At 36.3% G+C, this 25,818-nt stretch overlaps 1 protein-coding gene across 4 annotated transcripts in view; it reads left to right on the top strand.

Moving 5' to 3' along the window:
• The window catches only part of LOC101788125 (signal-regulatory protein gamma-like), an 81,568-nt gene extending 58,998 nt beyond the window's left edge, over nt 1-22,570 (top strand). For 2 of the 4 annotated variants that reach the window (XM_013159568.2, XM_013159566.2), the window contains exons 3-4: nt 11,277-11,391; nt 21,380-22,570. In XM_013159568.2, the coding sequence (XP_013015022.1) occupies nt 11,277-11,389 (113 nt within the window). In that variant the 3' untranslated portion in view covers nt 11,390-11,391; nt 21,380-22,570. Of the gene's footprint in view, nt 1-11,276; nt 11,392-11,879; nt 15,241-21,379 lie in introns of those variants that run through there. The other 2 variants (XM_013159567.2, XM_063248586.1) reach the window with 2 other exon arrangements.
• Nucleotides 22,571-25,818: the final 3,248 nt, after the last annotated feature.

Here is a 25,818-nt window from a genome sequence, read left to right as displayed (position 1 = left end):
AAATTAATGATAAAAGAAAATGCAAAACCCCACAAACACGTGGAAATTGAACAAAACACTCTTGATCAATCAGTGAGTCACAGGGGAAATTAAAGAAGAAATTAAACAATACCTACAAGCAAACGAATATATAAATACAACTTAGCAGAAACTGTCAGATGCAATAAAAATGGTCGTCAAAGGAAAATTTATTGCCCTGAATTCCCACATCAATAAAATAGAAAGAATACAAGTAAATAAACTGATGCTACACCTCAAACATCTACAAAACGAAAAGCAAAGCAAAAAGAAGAGAGGAAATTACAAAAATCAGAGCAGAAATCAATGCAATAGAGACTGAGAAAACAATCCAAAAAATCAATGAATCAAAGAGTCGGTTCTTTGAAAGAATAAATAAAATTCATAAACCCCTAGCCTACCTCATTTTTAAAAGGGAAGAAAAAGCTCAAATTTATGCAATAAGAAATGAAAAAGACAAAATCACTACAGACTCTGTAGAAATACAGGAGATCATCAACACCCATTTCATAAACCTCTACTCTCATAGAATTGATAACACAGAAGAAATAGACAGATTCTTACAAACATATGAAGTACCAAAGCTAGGTGAAGAATAACCCAATTTCTACTATGAAATTGAAAATGTAATTAAATTAAGTCCTTACCTCCAAAGAAGAGCCCAGGCCCAGATGGATTCACTTCAGAATTCTACAAGAAATACAAAGAAGACCTAATGCCAACACTCCTCACACTCCTCAATGAAACTGAAAGGGAAGCAATCCTTCCTAAGTCATTACTGGAAACAAATATTACTCTAGTGCCAAAACCTGAAAATGACCAAACTAAATATGAAAACTATAGAACAGTCTACCTAATGAACACAGATGCAAAAATCTTCAATAAAATATTGGCAAATAGGATGCAGCAAATCATCAAGAGGATTATACATCATGACCAAGTGGGATTCATCCCAGGTATGCAGGGATGGTTCAACATACGTAAATCAATAAATGTAATCCACCATATCAATAAAGCCAAAAGTAAGAATCACGTGATCATTTCCATAGATGCAGAAAAAGCTTTTGATAAGGTCCAACATTTATTCATGATAAGAACCTTACAGAAAATTGGAATACATGGTCTTTATCTCAATATAATAAATAAAGGCCATCTACGACAAACCAACATCCATTATCATACTAAATGGCCAAAAATTGAAGGCCTTTACTTTAAAATCAGGCACAAGACAAGGATGTCCCTTATCACCACTTCTACTCAATATAGTACTGCAAATACTAGCCAGAGCAATTAGACAAGAGAGAAATAAAAGGGGTAAAGATAGGAAAAGAAGTTCAATTATCATTGTTTGCAGATGACATGATACTCTACATAGAAGACCCCCTAAACTCCATTGAAATACTCTTAGATATAAGAAATAAATTCAGTAATGTAGCTGGATACAAAATCAGTACTCTAAAATGAGTAGCATTATTATACACTAACAACAAAAATACAGAGAGAGAAATAAGAGAAGCCATACCCTTCATATTAGCAACCAAAAAAATGAAACATTTAGGTATTAGTCTTATGAAAGAAGTGAAAGACCTATACAGGGAAAATTATAATACACTGAAAAATGGAATTGAAGATGATCTCAGAAAATGAAAAGACATCCCTTGCTCATGGATAGGAAGAATAAATATTGTGAAAATGGACATTCTCCTAAAACTGTTACACAGATTCAATGAAATCCCAATAAAAAATATCATCAACATACCTCATAGATCTCAAGAAATTACACCTAAAATTCATCTGGAGCAGCTTGAGACCATACTCATACGTGAAATAAATCAAACTCACATGTATGAATACCGAATGGTTTTCCTACTGTTAGAAATGATTCAAATACCTAGAAGTATGTGGTATACATGATTCTCCAATATGTGGCTTTGAAGCCTTATAAAATTTTTACTCATTAATTGGAAAGTTTTTATTCTGGGCTGTTTGATATTATTGCCTGGGATGATATGAACAAATATTTTGAAAAAAACAAGTCATCATAATAGCTAGTTCTGATTTAATACCATCTTGTTTTGAAGTCCCACCAAACTGTTGTTCTTCTGTCTCCATTGGTTTTATCATGTTGTATCTTATTGGATTTTATTATATGTGATAGTATAAACAAAAATTTTTATAGGCAAAGAGATCATATAGAAATCATTGTTCATTTTCCATTAGCTGGTCCTATTACCCTGTAATACTTTCATCCTCTTGAATGGTTTCACACTGCCTTGATATGTTTGAAGCCATAGTATCTGAAGTTATACTCAAATATTTCAAGGAAAGAGACACTATGGTAACTACTATTATGTCAGGCTATCTGGTGGTGAAACACAATGATGCTTAAATTGCTCAGTTCTGACCTGTGTTGTTCTATTGATATGTCTGCTTTTATCTCAATCTCTGCCTTTTTTTCTTTTTTAAAAAAATTAATTTATTTCATCTTATTATTTTTAATTAAGAGAAAACTAAATTAAAAATAGTGGGATATATTATTCTCACTTTTTTGTTTTCCTATTAACCTGATTTGAACCCCTGTATTGTTCTCCACATCTTGTTCTGATTGATTTTACTATATTCTGTTTTGTTTAATAAAATCAAGTTTGAGGGTATAGGCAACCACTTTGAAGACAACAAGATATTCTATGATGCCCATTATGGTTTGACTATTATCTTCTTTGGAAGTCCTGTAAGGTCTCCAATGTGGGTTTTATTGGTCTTGTTCTTACTGTTTTGCTCAATTCTATTATACCAGACGATACCGGCAACTCTTTTTAAGATAGCAAGAGGCATAATGGTAACCATTGCTGATCACCTGGTATTCTCTTTCTGCATTTACACTATGTCCGTCCTCCTGTTTAACTGACTCTTTTGCTTTGTCACATTGGGGTTTTGTTTTGTTTTGGTTTGGTTTTTTGTTAGTTTTGTTTTTTTTTTCTTTTTTTTCTGCTTCAAGGAAAAAGTTATAAGAACTGTGGGAGTAATAAAACCCAAAATATGTTACTGTTATCATAAAAAAGAGAGGAAAAGAAAGTGATCTAAAGGATATAACTGTATATTTAAGTGTGTAGGATGGAAAACCATCCTTACTTACTGAGTTTTTATTGAATCATTGAACAGAACTGTCTGCAATCTCACTGTATTAATGTCCACTTTGTATGCTTTAATTTTATAATCTGGACAACTGTTTCAGAGATGACCGTATGTAACTTATTAACTAGTGATTTCTTACTGTATATTTTTCTCTTGAAATTCTGTATTACTTGTACCCTTTTACTGTTTTGTTTTGTTTTGTTTTTCTCTTTAAATAATAAAAAATTTTAAAAAAAGAAAAACATAATCCAACTATATACTGCCTACCAGAAACCCATCTAACCCAAAAGGATACTCACAGACTGAAAGTCAAAGGATGGAAAACAATACTTCATGCAACAGGAACGAAAAATAAGCTGGGGTAGCTATTCTGTGTGCAGACAATGTGAACTTCAAACCAAGAAAGATCAGAAAAGATAAAGAAGGTCATTACACTGGTTAGGGGGAAACTTTAAGAGGTAGAGATAACAATCTTTTTCCTTTTTATCAGTACCAGGGATCAAACTCATGAGTGCCTGCTTGCAAGGCAGGCGGTTATGCCGCTGAGCTAAATCCCCAGCCCCAACAATCTTTAATATATATGCACCAAATTCCACAGCACCCAGTTATACGAAGCAAGTGTTCTCAAAAATGAGAAATCAAATAGGCAATAACACAATTATAACAGGAGACATTAACACAGCACTGACACCAAGGGACAGATCAGCCAGACAGAAAATCAGTAAAGAAATAACAGAAATGAATCACACCTGTGAACAAATGGACTTGAAAGATATATACAGAGGGTTTCATCCAACATCATCAGACTATACAATCTTCTCAGCAATACATGGGAAATTCTCTCAAATAGACCATATACTAGCCCATAGAACATATTTTAAAAATACAAAGGAGTTGAAATTATCTGATGCATGTTATCAGATCATAGCGCCATGAAACTAGAAATTATTGATAAAAGAAACTGCAAAAATCACACGAACATATGGAAATTGAATAACACACTCTTAACCAATCAATGGATCACAGGGGAAATTAAAGAAGAAATTAAACAATGACTGCAGGCAAATGAAAATACAAATACAACTTACCAGAATCTGTGGGATGCAATGAAAGCCGTCCTCAGAGGAAAATTTATTTCACTGAGTTCCCACATCAGGAAAACAGAATGAAAACAAATAAATAAACTGATGGTACACCTCAAACATCTATAAAATGAAGAGCAAGTCAAGCCCAAAGCCAAAAGAAGAGAGGAAGTTATAAAAACCAGAGCAGAAATCAATAGAGACTAGGAAAACAAGCCAAGGAATCAATGAATCAAAGACTTGGTTCTTTGAAAGAATAAATAAAATTGATAAGCTGCTAGCCAACCTTATTTTTAAAAGGGAAGAAAAAGCTCAAATTCATGCAATAAGGATTTAAAAAGACAAAATCACTACAGACTCTGTAGAAATACAGAAGATCATCAACACTCATTTCGTAAACCTCTATTCTCATAGGTTTGATAACACAGAAGAAATAGACAGATTCCTAGAAATATATGAAGTACCAAATATAGTTCAAGAAATAAAACTCCTGAATAAACGAATTTTTCCTAAAGAAATTGAAAATACAATTAAGTCCTTACCTACAAAGAAGAGCCCAGGCCCAGATGGATTCACTGCAGAATTCTACAAGAAATAAAAAGAAGACTTACTGCCAACACTCCTCAAATTCTTCAATGAAATTGAAGGGGAAGAAATTCTTCCTAAGGCATTCCTGGAAGCAAATATTTCTCTAGTACCAAAACATGAGAAAGACTCAACTAAAAAAGAGAACTACAGGCCAATCTCCCTAATGAACATAGATGCAAAAATCCTTAATAAAATATTAGCAAATAGGATGCAGCAAATCATCAGGAAGATCAGACACCATGACCAAGTGAGATTCATCCCAGGCATGCAGGGATGGTTCAACATACATAAATCAATAAATGTAATCTACCATATCGATAAAGCCAAAAGTAAGAATCACATGAGCATTTCTATAAATGCAGAAAAAGCTTTTGATGAGGTCCTATATTCATTCATGATAACAACCTTGCAGAAAATTGGAATATATGGTCCTTATCTCAATATGATAAAGGCTATCTATGAAAAGCCAACAGCCAGTGTCCTACTACTTGGCCAAAAAAGGAAGGCCTTTATCTTAAAATCAGGCACAAGACAAAGATGTCCCTTATCACCATTCCTACTCAGTATAGTACTGGAAATACTAGTCAGAGCAATTAGACAAGAGAGAGAAATAAAAGTCATAGAGATAGGAAAAGAGGAAGTTATATTATCATTATTTGAGGAAGACATGGTACTCTACATAGAAGATACCCAAAACTTCATTGAAAGACTCCTAGACGTAATAAATAAATTCAGCAATGTAGCTGGATATAAAATCAATGCTCAAAAATCAATAGCACTTCTATACACTAGCAACAATATAATGGAGAGAGAAATAAGAGAAGCCACACTTTTCATACTAGCATCTAAAAAAATTAAATACTAAGGAATTAATCTCACAAAAGTAAAACATCTATACAAGGACGACTATAATACCCTGAAAAAAGAAATTGAAGATAATCTGAGAAAATGGAAAGACATCCCTTGCTCATGGATAGGAAGAATAAATATTGTAAAAATGGGCATTCTCCCAAAATTGTTATAAAGATTCAATGCAATCCCAATAAAAATACCATCCATATACCTCATAGATCTTGAGAAATCACTCCTAAAATTCATCTGGAACCAGAAGAGTCCTAGAATAGCAAAGACAATTCTAAGCAGCAAGGGCAAGGCAGGAGACATCACAATCCCTGAATTGAAGTTATACTACAAAGTAACTATAGTGAAATCAATATGGTACTGGAATCAAAACAGAGCCGAAGATCAATGGAATAGATTAGGAGATGGAACCACAACTACAAACACACTCAAGCACCTTATCTTTGATAAAAGGGCCAAACATGTTCACTGAAAGAATCACAGTCTTTTTAATAAATGGTGCTGGAGAAACTGGCTCTCCATATGCTGAAAATGAAGAATAGACCCATGCCTATCACCACATACTAAATTAAAATCTAAATGGATCAAAAATCTAAATATTAAAACAGAAACACTAAATCTATTGGAAGACAAATTGAGTAAAAACTTTGAAGACATAGGGGTAGGTAGAGAATTCATGAACAAGAATCAAACCACACGGGAAATACTCCCCAGAATCAATAACTGGGGTTACCTCTTATTAAAAACTTTCTGCATGTCATAAGAAATCTTCAGCATAGTGAAAAGAAAACTCACAAACTGGGAAACAATCTTAGTGAACTGTACCTCAGACAAAGGACTTCTGTCTAAAACATATAAAGAATTTTTAAAAATCAGATCCCCAAAATTCAAGGATTCAGTTCAAAAATGGGCATCTGAGATGAATACACACTTCTCAGAAGAAGACATACAAATGACAAATAAATACATGATGAAATGCTCATCATCATTACTCATTAGAGAAATGCAAATTAAAACCAAGCTGAAATTCCATCTCACTCCTGTAAGAATGGCCAAGATCAAGAAAACTACCAACAACAAATGATGGAGAGGATGTGAGGAAAAAGGAACTCTCCTGCACTGTTGGTGGGAATGTAGACTGGTGTAACCATTGTTGAAGTCAGTCTGGAGATTCCTCAAAAACCTGGGATTTGAGGCTGGGGATTTAGCTCAGCAGCATAAGCACCTGTCTTGCAAGCAGGTGGTCGTGAGTTCGATCCCCTGTACCAGTTTAAAAAAAAAGAAGCTGTGATTTGAAGTCCCTTTTGTTCCAGCTATTCCACTTCTAGGTATATTCCCAGAAGAATTGAAAACATCCTACTACAGTGATATCTGTGCACCCATGTTTATAGTAGCACAATTGGTAATGGCCAAATCGCCAAATCTTGGAAACAACCTAAGCGTCCAGCAACCGAGAAATAGATAAAAAAAAGTTGTGGTATTTTTATACAATGGAGTACTACTCATGTATGAAAAATGATCACATTGAGATATTTATAAATAAATGAATGCAGCTTGAGACCATACTCCTAAGTAAAATGAATCAAACTCACACGTATAAGTACAGTATAGTCTCCCTAGTGTGAGAAATGATAAGAATACATACAAGTATGTGGTAATCATGATTCCCCAAGTCATCATAAGTCATCATAACAGCAGTTCTGATTTAATACCATCTTGTTTTGAAGTCCTACCAAGCTTTTGTTCTTCTGTCTCCATTGGTTTTATCGTGTTGGATATCGTATCTTATTGGATTTTATTATATGTGATAATATAAACAAAATTTTTATGTACAAGGAGATAATATAGTAACCATTGTTCATTTTCTGTTAGTTGGTTTTGAATACCCTGTAATACTTTCATTATCTTGAATGGTTTTATGTTTGATATGTTTGATACCATAGTGTATGAAGGTATACTCAAATATTTCAAGGAAAGAGACAGTATGGTAGCTACTGTTATGTCGGGTTGTCTTGTGGTGAAATATTATGTTGCTTAAATTATTCCGTTCTGACCTGTTTTGTTATGTGTTCTATTATCTTAATCTTTTTAGAATAAAAAAAGAAATTAACCACCTTACATTTAGTGTATACTTGGGGATCTCTGTTTCTAAGTTAAAAATGATCCAAGTGAATCTTTTAGATTCAGAAATACATCTCTCTAATATTTATCTTTCAAATGCAGGACTTGACACAGTTCATATGCACTGCCATATGTTTGGAAAAACGTATTAAGTGCCTAAATTAGGATAGATCTTAGTGTGTTTTTCCCAAGCCTTTCCTGTGTAAATCCATCAAAATTGCTCACTGAGCCTTATTTAATCTTCATTGTTGTCTGCGGAAGAGAATGAAGCCACTTGCTTCATGGATGGAGTTTTGGGATATGATGCCATGTCTCAGGATGACCACCCAAATTACAGCTTCTTCTTACTGTTCCAGTATTATTTGTCTCCTGTATTTGCTTCCATAAACGCTTTTCCTAAGTAGGTAATGTTTTCACCATATGCCAGTAAGGAACAGGAACACATGGAGTGAGACCTGGCTGTAATTTTTGTCCTGTGGCCAGCCTGATGGAGACTCCCTGGTTCAGAGAAAAGAACTTTGACCTCATTCCTACATTACACTTGTGTGTTCCATTTCTCACTCTCTAGCTGGTAATTGTATGTTCTATGCCATGACACAAGTGGCTATGGAAACTACCTTCCTGGCTTTGTCAGGATGATTCACAGAAATGGTCATAGTTCAATTGTGGACCACATGCTTATCATGATCAAGGACCTATTTCCACCACTGCAAAGGTGATAACAGCAACAATAATAGCATCCCGGAAGGCTTTTTACACTGTCACTTGTTTGATGTTAGTGGTTACGGACATCATATTATCATAATGCATGCATACCAGTATTTACAGAAGCACACCTTAAAAGGGTAAATCTTGGAAGGGACCTATATGTCCATCAAGAGATGAAATGTGGTATTTATATACAATGGAGTAATATTCTGCCATAAAGAAGATAAAATTGCACCAGTTGTAGAAAAATGGATGCACCTAGGACCATGTTAAGTGAAATAAATTAGTTACACAACACAGATAATGCATGGTTTATCTTACATGAAGTACAAAAAATTTAAATAAATAGCAAAAGAAGAGATAAATAATTGGAAATAAGAAAATAGATCTTTTTCAAAACATGGAGGGAGTAGGATGGAAGGAATGGAAAGGGAATGAAAAATAAAATCAAAAGGGCTGGGGATTTAGCTCAGCGGCATAAGCACGTGCCTTGCAAGCAGGCAGTCGTGAGTTCGATCCCTGGTACCGATAAAGAGAAAAAAGAAAAAAAAAAAAATAAAGTGTAAAAAGAAAAAAAGAAAAGAAAAATAAAATCGAGATGACTATGTTTGTGTGCCAACTCTCTACAAAGAATGTAATCATTATGTAATACAAGCATGTACTGATAAATGAAAACAACTGGGAAAAAATTTTGTTTGTATCTAGACCCTCTCTGGCATGGTGTTAGGCCTACTGGCAAGGGCCATCCTTGGGCAGACAGTGAGTTTCTCTCATGGTTTCTTCCCCCAAAACATCACCTGAAGTGGTTCAAAAATGGAAATAAACGCTGTGACATCCAGACCAGCATGGACCCCAACAACAGGGTATTTCCTACAACATCTCCAGTACAACCAAGTTGATGCTGGACCCTCATGACAATTGCTCACAGATCATTTGTGAGGTGGTCCATGTCATCTTGCAGGAGGACTCTTATCATGGTACTGTCAACTTGTTGGACAGTGTTTGAGATGGATGATCCTGAAACTGACCCAGCACAAGCCTGCTCCAGCCTACTAAATTGGCTCCTCCCACTTTCCTCTTGGCTTAAACCACTTGTAATCCCATTCCCAAGAGTCCTACCCAGCTACTGTTCCCATGTAGGCTCCTACAGTGATAGTAGCACTGTGGTCATAATTTTACTTATTCACTAACAGCAATGTAATTCTTGGGCAGCTACTGCAATCAAAGCTTCTAGGTACCTAGTGATAACTTTATTTATTATGCAACGATGGCAGCATTCCAAGTAATGCACACTAAAAACTATCCTATGGAATCCACTTTTTACCCTAACAAAGGCTGCCTCTCCTTGAGTGTACACTGAGTGCTGGGAATTGTGCTTAGTTATTTGATTCATGTGTGGATCTTTGATGTTTGAGCAACTGTTGCATTTTTAGTTCTGTCCACGGTGGTGGTGTTGCTAGGATGATGGGGGTCAGCTCCTCAGTCCTTCCTCTATTACCTGTCACTATCGTAATGTCAGAGTTTCTGCCTATAGTCTTTCACTTGCACCCATTCTGGAGATTACTTAAGAGCCCACAGTGTCAGACGGCCAGGTGACTGTCACCTGCTGGGTGAAGATGTTCTGTTCCCTGAATCTACAGCTAACTTGATTGGAGAGTGAAATTGTGTCCCAGGGAGAAATGTCCTTAGCTCTCTCAGAGAACAAAGGTGAGGCTTACAACTGGATGACCTGGCTCCTGGTGAACATGTGTGCCCACAATAAGGAGCTAGTGCTGGGCAGCCATGTGGAGCATGATGGGCAGTTGACAGCCACTAGTAATCTTACCCTGAAGTCCTCTGCTCTCTGGAAACAAGAAGGCATGGTACCATTCCTTCTAAGGGCTCCACTCCAGATTACAATTTCTTTTCAAATTTTATCTCTTTTTTTTTAAGCAGGGCATGGTGGCACATACCTGTAATCCTGCTCTCAGAAGGCTGAGGCAGCGGAATTACTGTGAGATTCAGGCGACTATGGGCTGCATAGTGAGCACAAGGCTGGCCAAAACTACAAAGTGAATCCCTGTCTCAAAAAAATTCTCTCTTTTAAATGTTGTTCATTGGGGAGCTAGGGATATAGCACAATGGTAGAGCTCTTGCCTTGCATGCACAGAGCCCTATATTCAGTCCCCAGAACCACCAAAAAACAGTACATTCATGTTTATTTCAGAATAATCAGAAAAAATAAATATAGGGTAGAATTTAAAATCAGTTTCCTTCTCCCAAAGCACATACCCCTGGAGTCATCCAATTGTATGTATTTAGTACATTATCTGGTGAATCCTTTAACCAAACCAGACACTATATGAAAAGATGTTAAAGAAAAAAGAAGAGAAGACGGGGAGTCATTCTGTTCCAATGTCCTGTCTCATGACTTCCTCACTTACAAGTTCATAAATTTTCCTTCTCTTTATATTTTTAAACCTCTGTTAAAGACTTCATTTCATCTGTATCTGTAACCTCATCAAGCTGATGTGACATTAGAAAAGGTTTTGAAGGTATAGAGTTTAGGTGAGGACCAGATGCTAGCAGTCATGGACAGTCACTTCAGGAGCCTCATTTTCTTCTGGTTTGTGGTTTTCTTCTGGATGGAAGCCAGTACATGGAAGACATGATGCAATTTCAAAGTTTCAGAGCTTTAATGGGTTCAGATAGCCTTATACAGTGCATTTGAGAGATGCTAACAATTAATTCCCCTCTAATGGTTCCATTCTTTTTCACTTCTAGAAATGGAGCAGTCTTGTACTTCTACACTCCTCACAGCTCTGCTGCTCAGCACAAAGGCGCTCCTGGCCATCATTGTCTCTGCTATCTACATCCTCCAGAAACAAAAGGTCTAACTGTAAGTGAAATGGTCAGAGGGGAGTACAAGGACTCACACAGAAGAGCAGGGGCCCAGATTATTTATCACATAGGATCAAGATGAAGGGAGTCTAGAGCAAATGGAACTCAGCATCCCAGGGTTCTCATAGACCCATCTGAGAAGTGCCCAGCTCCTGGAAGTATGTAGGATGTTGTAGGGAAAAGATAGGGGAAGGACGTGCGAAACAGGTGGACAGAGGCTTAACTACCCTGCTATATAAGTGAACTGAGAAGAACACTGAGGAGTAACAGAGTAAGTGGTTTGCTTGGAGGTCATCTCTGTATTAGTTAAAAACTTCTCTGAGGGACAAGTACCATCCACACTTTGAAGTAATATTGTGAAGCTTCATACAGAGAGTTCTGCTCTGAAGGTCCTTTCCACAGTGACCCTCTGTGTGAGTCAGCAGAAAGAACAGAGAAGTGGTGTCAGAACTCAGTGTGGATGCTGAGGTAGAAATTCTTTCTCAGGAGCTGCCTGTCAACTTACCACAGATGTCCCCATGAGAAGAGCAGCTCCAGGGTTATGACAGCAGGAGGAGATACTTCTTGAATAAGGAGTATTTATCCCAAAGAGACATGTTTCCCCACCATCTCAACTATATTCCTCAACTTTCTTCCTGTGGAGGACCCTCACTCTCTGCTACTTTCTTCCTTCTCTGAGAGGATCGATCTGGAAGAAAATGTGATAAGAAGCTACCTTAGACACTGTTACAAACATTTCTCCACCTCAGACACATGTTGGCCCACAAATCCCTGCTGTTCCTTTACTCAGTCATTGATGTCCTTAGGACTGATCTGCACCCATGATCCTAAGCAGGAGGGCTGGGAGCTGGCTGTGGGATCTAATTCAGATAATTTCCTGGAATATGTGCAATAAGTCAATTTGTACTATCACGTGTTAGACACAGAGCACACCTCCCCACTAAAATCAATATATTCAGAGAACTATATTAGAAAGTGATTGAGTCATAGGTATATGATACTTATGAGTAGATTAAATCTTTAATGAAATCATGACTGAATGTCCTGTTAAAATGAGAAATTATTTCCGATGTGGGTTACTAGAGACATGAGTTGCAAGGGTATACACACACACACACACACACACACACACACACACACACACAAATGTTGTTCCGAGACTATTCTCTTTTTCTGTTTTCTTTCACTTTGATTTTTCAGAGTGAACTAGTTTCAGCTGACAGTGAACTAAATTGTGAGCCACAATAAATATATTTGCAAGTATTGGCTATTTTTTTTTCCAGGAACACTAGAATGGCCCAGGGGTGGAGTTGTTACTGTAACTGGATATGTCCACATAGCTTGCAAGGCTTTGAAACTGATTTGCTGGAGTAGTTTAGAAAATTATGAAGATGTCAACTAGAAAAGTCTTAGAATGTTGAAAGCTGATTTTCATGGTGATTCTGGTGAGGATGCTGCCAGAAACGTGAATGGTGAAGGGCAAGTTTAGGAGGTTCCTCTTGGGAACCAGAACTCCATTGACAATTGGACTAGAAGCCAAGTGGGTTACATTCTGGCAAAGAATGTGTGTTTGTTTTGCCTATGTTTTGAGACTTCAGGAGATAGAAATTAAGAGCAATGCACTATTTATCTGATTGAAGAAGTTTCAATGTAGTCTAATATTTAGACTATGGCAAAGATGATGCTAGTTGCTTCTAACCAGATTTCCAAGGAAAAAGAGGAGTAAAAAGCAGAGATGAAGGATTTAAAAATTGTGCATTTTGCCTGGAAAAGAAATATATGTTAATTTGGGCCAAAGAAGATATTAAAAGAAACCAGGTATTTTGCCCTCCAGACAATCAGAATGGATAGATCCCTTGAAGGAATTTCAGGAAATGGCCAAATTCCACTCATCATAATTTCAAGGTTATAAAAGCTACAATCTCCTTTCAAAGTCTTTGCTTTGATAAAATATCATCACAGCATCCTGCTCATTGTCGGCAGCACAGAGAAATTTTTTCCCAAGTTCAGTCACACAGTTTGGCCATCCAGTCACTCAGAGAAAATACAGCATGGGCTCCCACCTATTATGTAAGCTGGCAGCAGACCATACACCATCCACATGGGGTTGGTTATGCAAGTGTGTAGAGTGCAAGATTCATGGAGTTATTGAGATTTCCACCAAGATTTCAGAAAAAAGCCTCAAAGACTAAAACAGCCCTTAACAGAATAGTGCAGAAAGTTGAGAGCATCAAACCAAAGTTGCAGCAGAAACCCAGGAAGTTGAGGCCAGAAATGTGGACTGCTTGCTGAGATAAACCACACGCACTGAGCAGAACCTACCTAAGAGAAAAGTCATGTGGGTTCAACCAGCATATCCAGAGGAGGCCAGACTTCCCGGGCCCTTTGGAACACATATCTCACTACAACCTGACCGGGTTGCTCAACTTAGAGCTGCAGTATTTAATGTTTTAGTCTTGCTTTATACAATTCCTTCCTATCCCCATATTTTTCTATTTGGAAAGAGAGTATTTACCCTGTCCCACTGTGTGTTGGGAGTGTTTGATGTTCTTTTTGATTTTCATAGGAGTTCAGAGATAAAGAGTTTGCTTTGAGTCTCAGAGGAGACTTTGGAGTTGGACTTTTTAGCAATGCTGGAATCATTAAGAATTTAGCAATTCTGAGCCAAGGGTTTAGCTCAGCATTCTAAGTGCCTGTTTGGCAAATGAGAGATAGTGACTGCTATCCCAGGTACCATTAAAAAAAAGCAAGAAACAAATAAAAAAGAAATGGACATGACCCTTATTGGGACCAGGGACAGAATGTTATTGTTTATATCTAAAATATACCCCAGAATATTCATCAGAAGTTTCAGATGTCCAGAAGTGTACCATTTTGAATTTGTTTGGATCATGAGGGTACTATACTGACCAGTAGATTAATCTACTGATGTGTTCATAGCTGAATGTACTGGAGGTGTGGCTTTGTTGGATGTGTGCCACAGGAGACATGACCTATAAGGGTGTATTCTTGCCTCTGGCTTTTCCCTTCTCTCTCTGTTCCCGGCTGCAATGGAATAAGCAGCTTTTAATAAGGATACCCTTTTGCTACACCATTTCTGCCTTAAATCTAACCAACCATGGACCTCTGAAACCCTCTGAAACCATGAACCAAATAAACTTCTTATCCTTTAAATTCTAAGTGTTGGGTGTTTAGTTCCAGCAATGGGGAAATGATTAATACATGAATCTGTTAGGATAAGTTTCAGCTATTGCTATTGAGGTGGTCATTTCATCATCATGCACCACATTCTCACATACCACATTCAGTTTTCTAAGTTACTATCCAACACAGTTCCCCAGAATATTTGTGGTCCTCACAGTGGGGCTTGTTACAGCTCTCTTCAGGGTAGCTCACATGTTTGTCTTGAGCTTTGCTTCCTGACTCCAGTGCAGATTGCTCAGCCTTGAGGCTTAGATCCCTAACCCCACTAGCACAGCCTTTCTGGATACCACCAATGAATGTTGGACCTTACCATTGCAGATTTTTGATATGTACTTGCATGAAATGTGGCTGTAGGCATTAGGCCTTTAGTTGAACTCATGCTGGACATTCACATGGGATCCATGGCCTTGACTGTATTCCTTGGGTATCTAGCCCACAGTGAGAGCTCTTGCACTCTTCTGTATTTGACTTTTTGGGCTAATATTGAAAGTTAATCTTATAAATTACACATCTATTAAATATATTTCCTTACAAACTCTGACTATAGCATGTATTTTGAAAATGAGTGTTGATTAAATTGCTCCTGTTTCCTTCTAACATATCAGCATGTTCATTCTCTGCATTCATTCCTTTTTCTATTCCATGTCTTTTTTGAAAAGACACTGGCTTTAAATGTTTGATTAAAATTAATTTAAAATCTTATATTACCATTCTCAACATGGTAGCATTTCAATTACTCATTATCTTAGTAAATTTTTTGCATATCACTAATTGTCATCTATATTATACTTGGTCCAGGCAGTGCTTTCTCTTCGTAACAGGAGAATCATTGCCATATTGTCAAAATCAGTGTAACAACTGACATCTTGGAAAAATCTCCGAAATCATTGACAAAAATCATGATTTAAAAAATGTCCTTACTTATTTCTTTTTCAAAAAATTTCACTTTGTGGATTATAAAGTTCTGTTATCAAGTTGGAGTTGATATCTCTATCTATCAAGTGAATCAGGAAAATCTGCATAAGAGTACATTTGGAAGTGGGAATTAAGAGTTTTTTTTAAACATGCTAACTTTTAGATGACTTTTCAATATCCAAGTGGAGATATTAAGTAAATACAAGTCTGAATTTTGGAGAATAACTCTGGGTTGAGATGTCAAAGAAGATTTTCTAATATGTCATATTCACTAACAGCATCCATAAGCGTTCCTTTGAATAACACAATTCACTTAATTAGGTCCAACAAATATAAGGCAGGCAAGAATACCCCTGCATAGAATTGGAGAGATGGGCTGAATATTCACTAAATAAGAAATCTCTATCTTCATTAACAATCACAAACTGCAAAATTAAAAAAATATAAAGCTGAATACTTTGGTTAATTATTTCTCAGGTGATTTTTAGGCAAAATATGGTATTTACATAATTTTAAAATGTCAACTGTCATTATTAAATATTTTTATTGAAATACATGGTAGTTTTTCAAACCTCAAGCATTTCTAAAAGTTGACTGATAATGAGAAATATCAAGAGGACACATAAATATGGAGCAGAAAGCATTTTTAAATACTATCAAGCTAAGAACATCTTAAGTTTTTGGCAATAAATATATACCCTAGACATAAGAATCTGAAAAGGTGGGAAAAACAAACAGATTGTCTAATGACCTCAGAATTTGAACAATGACAGACTGGTTGTTTCCTGGGGATTTTTTGTTTTTTCCTAGATTCCAAACCATGTAAGAGAGAAGTTGAATGTAAAGACCAATATGTATAGACAATAAATTATTAAAATGAAAATTTTCTGAAAATGAACAGAAGACATTTCATTATCTATGAGCCTAGAGAAGCTGTTGGATTTTCTTTCAAATAGCAAAGAAAAAATGCCATAGTCATATTTGAGAGGAAAAAGATGAAATTGCCATATTAACTTGCAAATTTTCATATGAAAAGGAAAAGATGAAGTTACATAAAATATAGGACTATCTGAGAAAAAGATCAGTGTAATTTGCAGATGGAAAACAGCCTGGGAGCAGTTCTGCAGGAGAGATAGGAGTTGGAACCACCAATATTATACTCTGGTGGCAGCCTAGACCTAAATATGAAGGCCTGGAAACATCCCCTGAATGTTGCAGTAGGATTTGTGGTGGATATGAAACTGATCTTTTCTTACTGATTCACTTTAATATCCTGTAAAATTTCTTTCATTCTTTAATATCCTTAAATTTTCTTTCATTCTTTCTGTCTTCTGCTTTTCTCCAGGTGCCCAAAACTTTTGTGATCATTCTTTGTCCTCCAGAAAGCCCATTAGCACAAAAGTCACTAAAAGTGACTTTTGCTCAGTGACATAGAAATAATGGCAAAAAACTTCCAAAAGAGGATAAAGAGCTTGACATATAAATGAGTAAGGGAATTCAAATAACCATGACCAAAATAAACCTATACCAAGTCATACAATAATCAAGATTACAGGAATTTCAGGAAAGAACAGAGCATTAAACATAGAGAAAACAAACATTAAAACTCATTCAATTCACGCAGACTTCTCAACACAAATACTCAAGTCAAGGAGAGCTGGAAGTTAAGAATTTCATCCCTAGGCTGGAGACTTAGTTCAGTGGCATAAGTGCCTGCCTGGCAAGTGCTAGGTCATGAGTTAGATCCCTGGTACCAAAAAAAAAAAAAAAAAAAGAATTTCATCCCTAGAAGAAAACAACCTCCAATCTAGATTGATATCCCCAAAAAACTATCTTTTAGAATCAATGAATCAATCTTCCCTCACAAAGAAAAACTGAACAAATTCATGACCACAAATGAGCTTTCCAAAATGTTTTGAAAGATTATTATGGAAAGAGATAATCAAGGCTGTGACCCCTCCAGGGGGAGAAACACTAGTCTCTCCTGAGATCCACACCATGTTGGAACTTAGGGTGCTGGGAAACCAAGCAACCAGCTCAGCTCCCTGGTAAGTGGCTGTGGTGTGGCAGGCTGCAGCCACTCCAGGGCAAGAACCACCAGCGTCTCCTGAGATCCATGCCATGTTGGAACTTAGGACCCTGAGAAACCAAGCAACCATCTGGCCTTCTTGGTAAGTGAGTGGTGTGGTATGCTGGGGCCCCTCCAGGGGGAGAACCACCAGCGTCTCCTGAGATCCATGCCATGTTGGAACTTAGGGTGCTGGGAAACCAAGCAACCAGCCTGCCTCCCCACTAAATGGAAGCGAGCCTACCACTGCACGGGCTGAGAGTCAAACATCCCACTTCCCTTGCCTGCCCCCATTAGCAAATGGGGACCAGAGATCTGAACATCTCTTGGGAGGTTGACCATATGCAATATAGCAAATAAGGGGGATTTCCTTCTACTATCTCTTTAAAGGCAAATATTTCAGTACTGTTTTGTTTTATTAATGGTACAGCTCTATTCAATATTCTGTTTTGACAAGTTCTATAATGTTCTGTATTTCATTTTATTTTGCTATACGTGATTGAAAGAACAACTATTGTGATGATAATGAGATCCTGTGATACCTATTACTGTTATCCCGGTAACCTGCTGTGAAGTTCTGTACCAATTTCACTACACTGTCTCAATTAGCTTTGTTCCATCTTTTTCTGTTGTATTTTACTACCTTCAAAATAAAAAAAGAAAGAAAGAGATAATCGAGATCACAAGTCTAAGAATATCAACAGGAAGAAACTACCAGACAAGGCAAGCAACTAAACAGAGAACAAAGACAGGAAACCAACAACAGGAAAACAATATGACAAGGATAAACCAGTACATATCAATGTGAATGGTCTCAATTCACCAATATGGAAAAAGACTTGCAATAAGATCCCATATGTCCAAGAAACACACTTAACTCAAAAAGAATGCATAGGCTGAAAGTCAAAGGATGGAAAACAAATACTTCATGTTACAGGAACCAATAAAAAAGTGGGGGGAGCTATTCTATTTGCAGACAATGTAAACTTCAAGCCAAGACTGATCCAAAGCGAACAAAGAATAGTATTAAATAACTGTTTAGGGGAAAATCCAAGAAGAAAAAATAATTTTAAGTATAGATGCACCAAATATTGGTGCACCCAATTATCTAAAACATAACATGAAAATAAAACAAGCACTAACACAATGTAATGGGGAACTTTAATATGCCAATATCAGAAATACACTGTGGTGGGTTAACTGATGGTCAACTTGTAACACCAGGCTGAACTTAGTTTTCATAGTTCTGATGGTGGAAGGTCCACCTAAGGATTGTTACCAACATCATAAAAGGAAAACTGGATGGTAAGATGGTTTGCTGTTCATTTTCCTGGAGCACTTATTCTTTCCTCAAATGTTGCCCCTGGCTCCCACGCAAGTAGCACAGGCTTGTTGTATAGATCTCTTATTCCACTGGTATAGATATTTTAGCTTCCACCACCGATCTTTGGGCCTTCCTAGCACAGATCCTTAATACATTATTACATTAAACATTGTTGTGGCTGTGAGGTTTCCAACTGCATTCGTGGAGATACATTCTTGGGACCTCAAGCATATGGACAGAAGTCTTGCATACTTAGGTATTTGACTTCTTTGGTGAATAGTATAAAATAATTTCACAAATTATATGTCCTCTATTAAATGTATTCCCTTATCAATCCTGACTAAAACACAGAAATATCAACTAGACAAAAAATGTCAACTAATAATTTTTGGAAATAAATCAAACCTGTGAACAAATAGACTTAGTAAATGTCTATAGAGTGCTTCAACCAATAACATTGGAGTACAAATTCTGCTCACCAGCACATGGGACATTCTCTAAAATGGACCACACATTACCCATAAAACTTGTTTGAGGAACTGAAATTATCCCATGCATATTATCTGACCATATTGCCATGAAAATAGAAATCAACAGCAAAAATCAAACCACAAAACTACATAATCACATGGAAAATAAATAACACCTTGCTAGGTCACAGATTAAATTAAAGCATAAATCAAACAGTATCTAAAATAATGCTGAAATAACAAACAGGACTGATGGGATGCAATGAAAGCAATCGTAGGAAACAAATTTAGTTAGTGCCTGCCTGGCAAGTGCAAGGTTGTGAGTTCAATCCTTGGTACAAAAAAAAAAAAAAAGGAAACTTACAGCTGCTCAAATAAACAACATATCATTGAAACTAAATCTTCTAGAAAAAGTGGAACAAGGAAAACTCAAACCTTGTTGGAGGGAGAGAATTTTACTAACAAGGGCGGAACTAATGATTATCTATTATGCCACTGAGCAATGGGAACAGTTTAAATTCTGATGTGTGCGCTCAAACTTTCAGGAATAATATGTTGGGCACTATCTGATCAATATATTACTGAAGTTCATTAAACTTCATTTAATCCACAAACACCTTTATATACTAGAATGGAAGTACACACATCTACATTTGTTTATGAATAATATGTTTGTGTGCATGTAATTATCTATATGAGTGAATATAATTAGAGAGAGGGGAGAGACACACAGCCAGACACACACACACACACACACACACACAGAGAGAGAGAGAGAGAGAGAGAGAGAGAGAGAGACAGAGAGAGACAGAGAGAGACAGAGAGAGAGAGAGACAGAGAAGCAATTTTAGAAAGCTCTTACCTTACTTCCTCAAATTCTTTTCAGTCTATGTGAAATGCACATTGGACAGAGGTTTCATTTTGTTTATCACCCAACAACCCTCCCTCCTTTCTTACTTCTCTTTCTCACCACTTAACTTCCTCCAACCTTCTATAATGAGCAAACTACTCTGATGGTAAAATAAATTTTCTAGCAAAACTAAATTTCTGTGCATTTCTACCTTGGAATTTCATATTCTATACAAAATAAGAAGGAAAGAATAGACTACAAAGAGTCTGCCCTCTGTGTTTAGTGTGTACATCTGTGCTCTAGTTGGGATCTGGAATGTTTCTCAAGTTTCATATGCTAAAATCTTGGTCCCCGTACTGATGCTACTGGAAGGTTGTAGAAATTTTAAGGTGTGTGTCCTAATGGGAGGTTAAGTCACTGGGACACCTACACACATGAGGAGATGGTAGGACCTCTTTCTTGTGTCTATCTCAACCATGAGGTAAACAAAATTTGTTCCTCCAGATAACCCCAGTATGATATCCTGCTTCCCCATAGTCCCAGAAGAAATGGAATCAAACAATAATGGGTTGTTACTTGTAAAAGCTGTGATCAATAATAATCCTTTGTTTTTCATAAATTTATTCTCTCAGTAATTTGTTACACAACAGAAACCTGTCTAATAAAGCTAAAATTGCATGCATATCCATGTTCTCTTCTGTATCAAAACTGATATTGTTAGCTATAGTACATAATCAGTGTAAGTCTCCATGGCTCAGGATAACCACTGAGCAATAACTTTTCAATTTCATGGACATTCACCACAACTCAGACACCTTTGGAAATGTTTTCTGGGTCTTACCTGAAGTAATCATTATATCCAAGGTAGATATTCTTATCCCTGAACTTTATACATAAGAAAACAGAAGCATAAGGAGGTCCTAAGGTCAAGGGTAATCAGTAGAGCTATGATTGAACTCAGGCAGACTGAGCTCAAGCTAATGGTTTAACAATTACTTTTCTCATATGTGGTTGGTTCTGCTTCTATCCCATGAGCTTTCTGCAATTTCTGCTTATATATATATATGAAAGAGTGAGTAGAGGAGGGTTTGTAGTTTTCTTCTAGACTTCCTGTCTGTAAGCAAATAGATTGATTTTACCTTGTCATTTACATAGGAAACAGGTTCTGAGAGTTCCTGCAGAAAATATTCAATTACAAGAGCTGGAGCTGTTTCCAGGGCCTCAGAAAGGCATCCCAGACAAAGACCTGCCCTAGACCCCATCTGCACTGTGAAACCTGCTATCTTATACTTGTCTCCAACTGAAAAGTTGCTGGAGCTCAGAAAATTTTCTCTTTGGCATGGAATCTTCTCTGCCTCAGCAATGCAAAATGTCACCACAGAATCTGTTCTTCTTCTCTTGCCAGACCTTTCAGCTCTGTGGAAATAGCTGCCCTGGAGGAAGCACCTCAAATCCTGTCAGTGTTTTGAATGCTTCTCAGACTACTCTTCCCTCAAGGTAAAACAGACAGAATAAGAATTTAACAACCTGGGAAAAAGAGCCATGCATGGGCTGCGACCAGACCAGGAACAGCCAGACCCAAGGTTCTTCCCATGAGTTAGTACCATTCGTGCACTGCGGGCAGAAGAGAACAAGACTACACCAGGAAGCCCAGTCTGGGAACCAGAGCCATGTATGGGCTGCCATAGGACTGGAAACAGCCAGACTCCATCCACTTCCAGCATGCAGGTTGGCAAGCAAGAAGTATCACACCTGCCTCCACAACCTAAGTGACCTGCTTATCCAGAGAAACAGACTGTGATGATAGCTATTGAGGTGAAATGCAATTGGAAGCCTGTGGTGCTCTGGTGTTCAATGACATTGCAGTTCTGGGGCCAGTGGCCTGAACATCTGTTTGAAGGATAGCAGTATGCAGTGTGGCATCTGGGGGTGGGTCTCCTTCTGAGGGTTGGAGCCATTGTTGATTCCCTATCGTCTTGTTTTCAAGCCCTATATCATTTCCATTGTTTTGCTGGGTTGGGTTTTACTCTCTTTTGTTCTGTTTTATTATGTTAAATCCAATGGCAGAGCCTCTACTTCAAAGAAACAAGATATATTATGGTAGCAATTTTGGATTTACTATTGGCTTGTTTTGAAGTTCTATATTGCATTGTCTTATTTTTATTGTATTTTGTTCTGTTTGATTTTTATTATGTCTGAAGTTATCTGCTCTATTTTGAAGGCATCAAAAGGCATTAACATAACTACTCCTGATGGCATAATGTTTTCAAATCATGCAACACACTGGTTTGTTTTGATTGGTTTTATACTGTTTTATCCCATTTAAAATAAAATTTTAAAAAAGAATTTGCTGCTTTCTGTTTATTTTTCATTTTGGTTTTCTTGCTAACTGTAGAGACAGGTTTGAGACTTTTCTGGTGGGAGCGCAGAGCTAATAATGGCCAAGTGTCATGATAATAGTCATAGATGTTATTTACTAAGCAGCTACTATAAATCAGACACTGTGTTCTGCATCCCTCATGCATCTTCCCAGGTGATGTTTTCATTCATTCACTTGTTAGATAAAGAGACACTGAGGATCAGGATAAACTAAACCAATGCTAAGTTTAGCAGCCTGTGCTGGAAGAAATGAGTTCTGTCCTTCACCCTTATACTTTCTTGTTTTAATTGGCTTTTTTAAAAATCCATTTTGTTTTGAAACAAACTGTTATTCTTCTGTCTGCATTGGTTTTATCATGTTATATCTTACTGGATTTTATTATACGTGATAGTATAAACAAAATTTTTATAGGCAAAGAGATAATATAGAAACCATTGTTCATTTTCTGTTAGCTTGTTCTAATACCCTGTAATACTTTCATCCTCTTGAATGGTTTCACATGGCCTTGATATGTTTGAAGCCATAGTATACGAAGTTATACTCAAATATTTCAAGGAAAGAGACACTATGGTAACTACTATTAATTCAGGTTATCTTGTGGTGAAGCGCTATGTTGCTGAAATTGTTATGCTTTACCTGTATTCTTCTGTTGTTATGTCCTCTTTTATCTCAATCTCCCCTTTTTAAAAAAATTTATTTTTTATTATTATTTTTTAATCAAAAAAATAAAAATTTTTGAAAAATCAAAAAAATTAGCAGGATATATTGTAGTACCTTTTTTGATTTCCTATTAACTTGATTTGAAGACCTGTATTGCTCCCACCATCTTGTTTTGACTGATTTTTCTCTGTTCTGTTCTGTTTGATAGTATCAAGTTTGAGGTATAGGCAACTACTTTGAAGGCAATAAGATTCACTATGATTCCCATTCTTGTTTGACTATTTTCTTCTTTTGAAGTCCTGTAATGTCTCCAATGTTTAGGTTTTATTGGTCTTATTCTGTACTGTGTTGTTCAACTTTATTATACCTAATGATATAGGCAATTCTTTTTAAGGTAGTAAGAGGCATTATGGTAACCATTGTTGATTACCTTGTATTCTGTTTTTACATCATGGGCTATGTCCATCCTTTGTTTTGACTGACTGCTTTGTTTTGTCATATTTGGTTTTATTCTCTTCCAAAAAAAAGTAATAAGAACTATGGGAGTAATAAAACCCCAAATGTGTGAATGTTGTTATAAAAGAGAGGAAAAAAAGTGCTCTAAAAGATACAACTGCAAGTGTGTTTAGGTGTGTTAAGATAGATGACCATATTCCAAAGCCATAGTCAGCAAAAAAAAAAAAAAAAAAAAAAAAAAAAAAAAAAGATAGATGACAATATTACTAAGTCTTTGTTGGATCATTGAACACAACTGTTTGCAGTCTCACTGGTTGAATGTCCAGTTTGTATGCTTTAATCCTGTAACCTTTTTTTTTTCTTTTTTCTTTTCTTTTCTTTCTTTTTTTTTTTTTTTGCACAAAACACAGATGGAATAATCCTGTAACTTGAACAACTATTTCTAAGATGACAATATGTAATCTATTAACTACTGATTTCTTACTGTTTTTTTAAAATTCTGTATTACTTGTACCCTAATACTGTTTTGTTTTTTCTCCTTTAAATAAAAAATCCATTTTATTCATTGATAAAAAGAAAGAAAAAAAGAAGAAGAAAAAATACTACAACAAAATTGTAAAGTCTGTCAATCAGGGTAACAATAGTACATATATAGTCTATTTTGCTTGGTTTTATTCCCTCTACAATAAAATTTAAGCTTTATGTAGTGATGCATGCATGTAATCCAAATACTCAGCAGGCTGAGGAAAGAGGATCATTGTAGCCTGGGCTACAAAGTGAGCTCAAGGCCAACCTGAATGGCATAGCAAGAACCTGTCTCCAAAGACCTTAAAAACATTTTTCTAATTTTATATTTTTTAACAAAAATTTTAATATTAAATATTTTCAAATTATACAAGTTATTTGAATTAATAGATATGGAGAGCCAGCTGTCTTGGGTTTCAGCATCACACTATGAAATAGTTATAGAGGTCTATTGTACAACAATGTAAATATCCTTAATGATTCTGAACTGTAACCTTACAAATGGTTGAGGTGATAAACTTAATGGTACTTATTTCCACAATAAAGAAAAGAGATCTCACAAGTGAAAAAAATTTGTGAGTGAAAGAAGTCAGCTATCAATTGCTGTGTGACTCCCATTCAGTCTGGCTTCCTGACTTAAGATGTTGTATCTCTCTCTAGAATATGTCCTTGCCATTGTTATGTCACCTACCATAACACAAACCTAGCATGGTCCTCAACAGAACCAGTGGTGTGCTTTGGACTTTCAATTTCAAAAAACTATGAGCAAAATACATCTGTTTTTAAGTGTACAACCCTCACCTAGTGGGTGTGTACTGAGTATCCCACCCAACAATATCAGGATATACATTCTTCTCACCTCACATGGGTAATTCTCTAAAATAGATCATCTATTAGCCCACAGAACATGCTTCAGGAAATACAAGGGAATTGAAGTAATCTCATGGATATTATCTGATGATAGTGCAATAAAATTGGAAATTAATGTCAAAAAACCCACAAGAGACCCATAAAAATGGAAATTAAACAATACTTTCCTAAACAACCAGTGGGTCACCAAAAAATTAAAGAAGAAATTAAACAATATCTACAATAGAACGAAAATGCAAATACAACTTACTGGAACATGTGGGACACAATGAAAGCATTTCTCAGAAGGAATTTCATAGTAGTAGACTCTGACACTAGGAAAATTGAATGAATACAAATAAACCACCTAATGCTGTGCCTCAAACTTTTAAAAAAAGAAAATAAAGGGGCTGGGGATTTAGCTCAGCGGCATAAGCACCTGCTTTGCAAGCAGGCAGTCGTGAGTTCGATCCCCGGTACCGATAAAAAGGAAAAAGACAACAAAAAATAAATAAATAAAAAATAAAAAAAAATAAAAAAAGAAAATAAGTAAGCCAAAAGCCCAAAGAGGGAAGAAATTATAAAGATCAGAGCAGAAATGAATGCAATTGAAACTAAGAAAACAATATGAAGAATTAATAAAGAGTTAGTTCTTGAATGAATGCATGTAATTGTTAACCTCCTAGACAACACTATGAGAAAGAGGAAAGAAAAAACTCAAATC

Source organism: Cavia porcellus, unplaced genomic scaffold (genome assembly GCF_034190915.1).
Source record: "Cavia porcellus strain 051 isolate PalLab524CR breed Dunkin Hartley unplaced genomic scaffold, mCavPor4.1 scaffold_5, whole genome shotgun sequence".
Taxonomy (NCBI): domain Eukaryota; kingdom Metazoa; phylum Chordata; class Mammalia; order Rodentia; family Caviidae; genus Cavia; species Cavia porcellus.
Note: the sequence above shows the minus strand (reverse complement) of the source record. Positions and strands in the feature narration are given on the sequence as shown.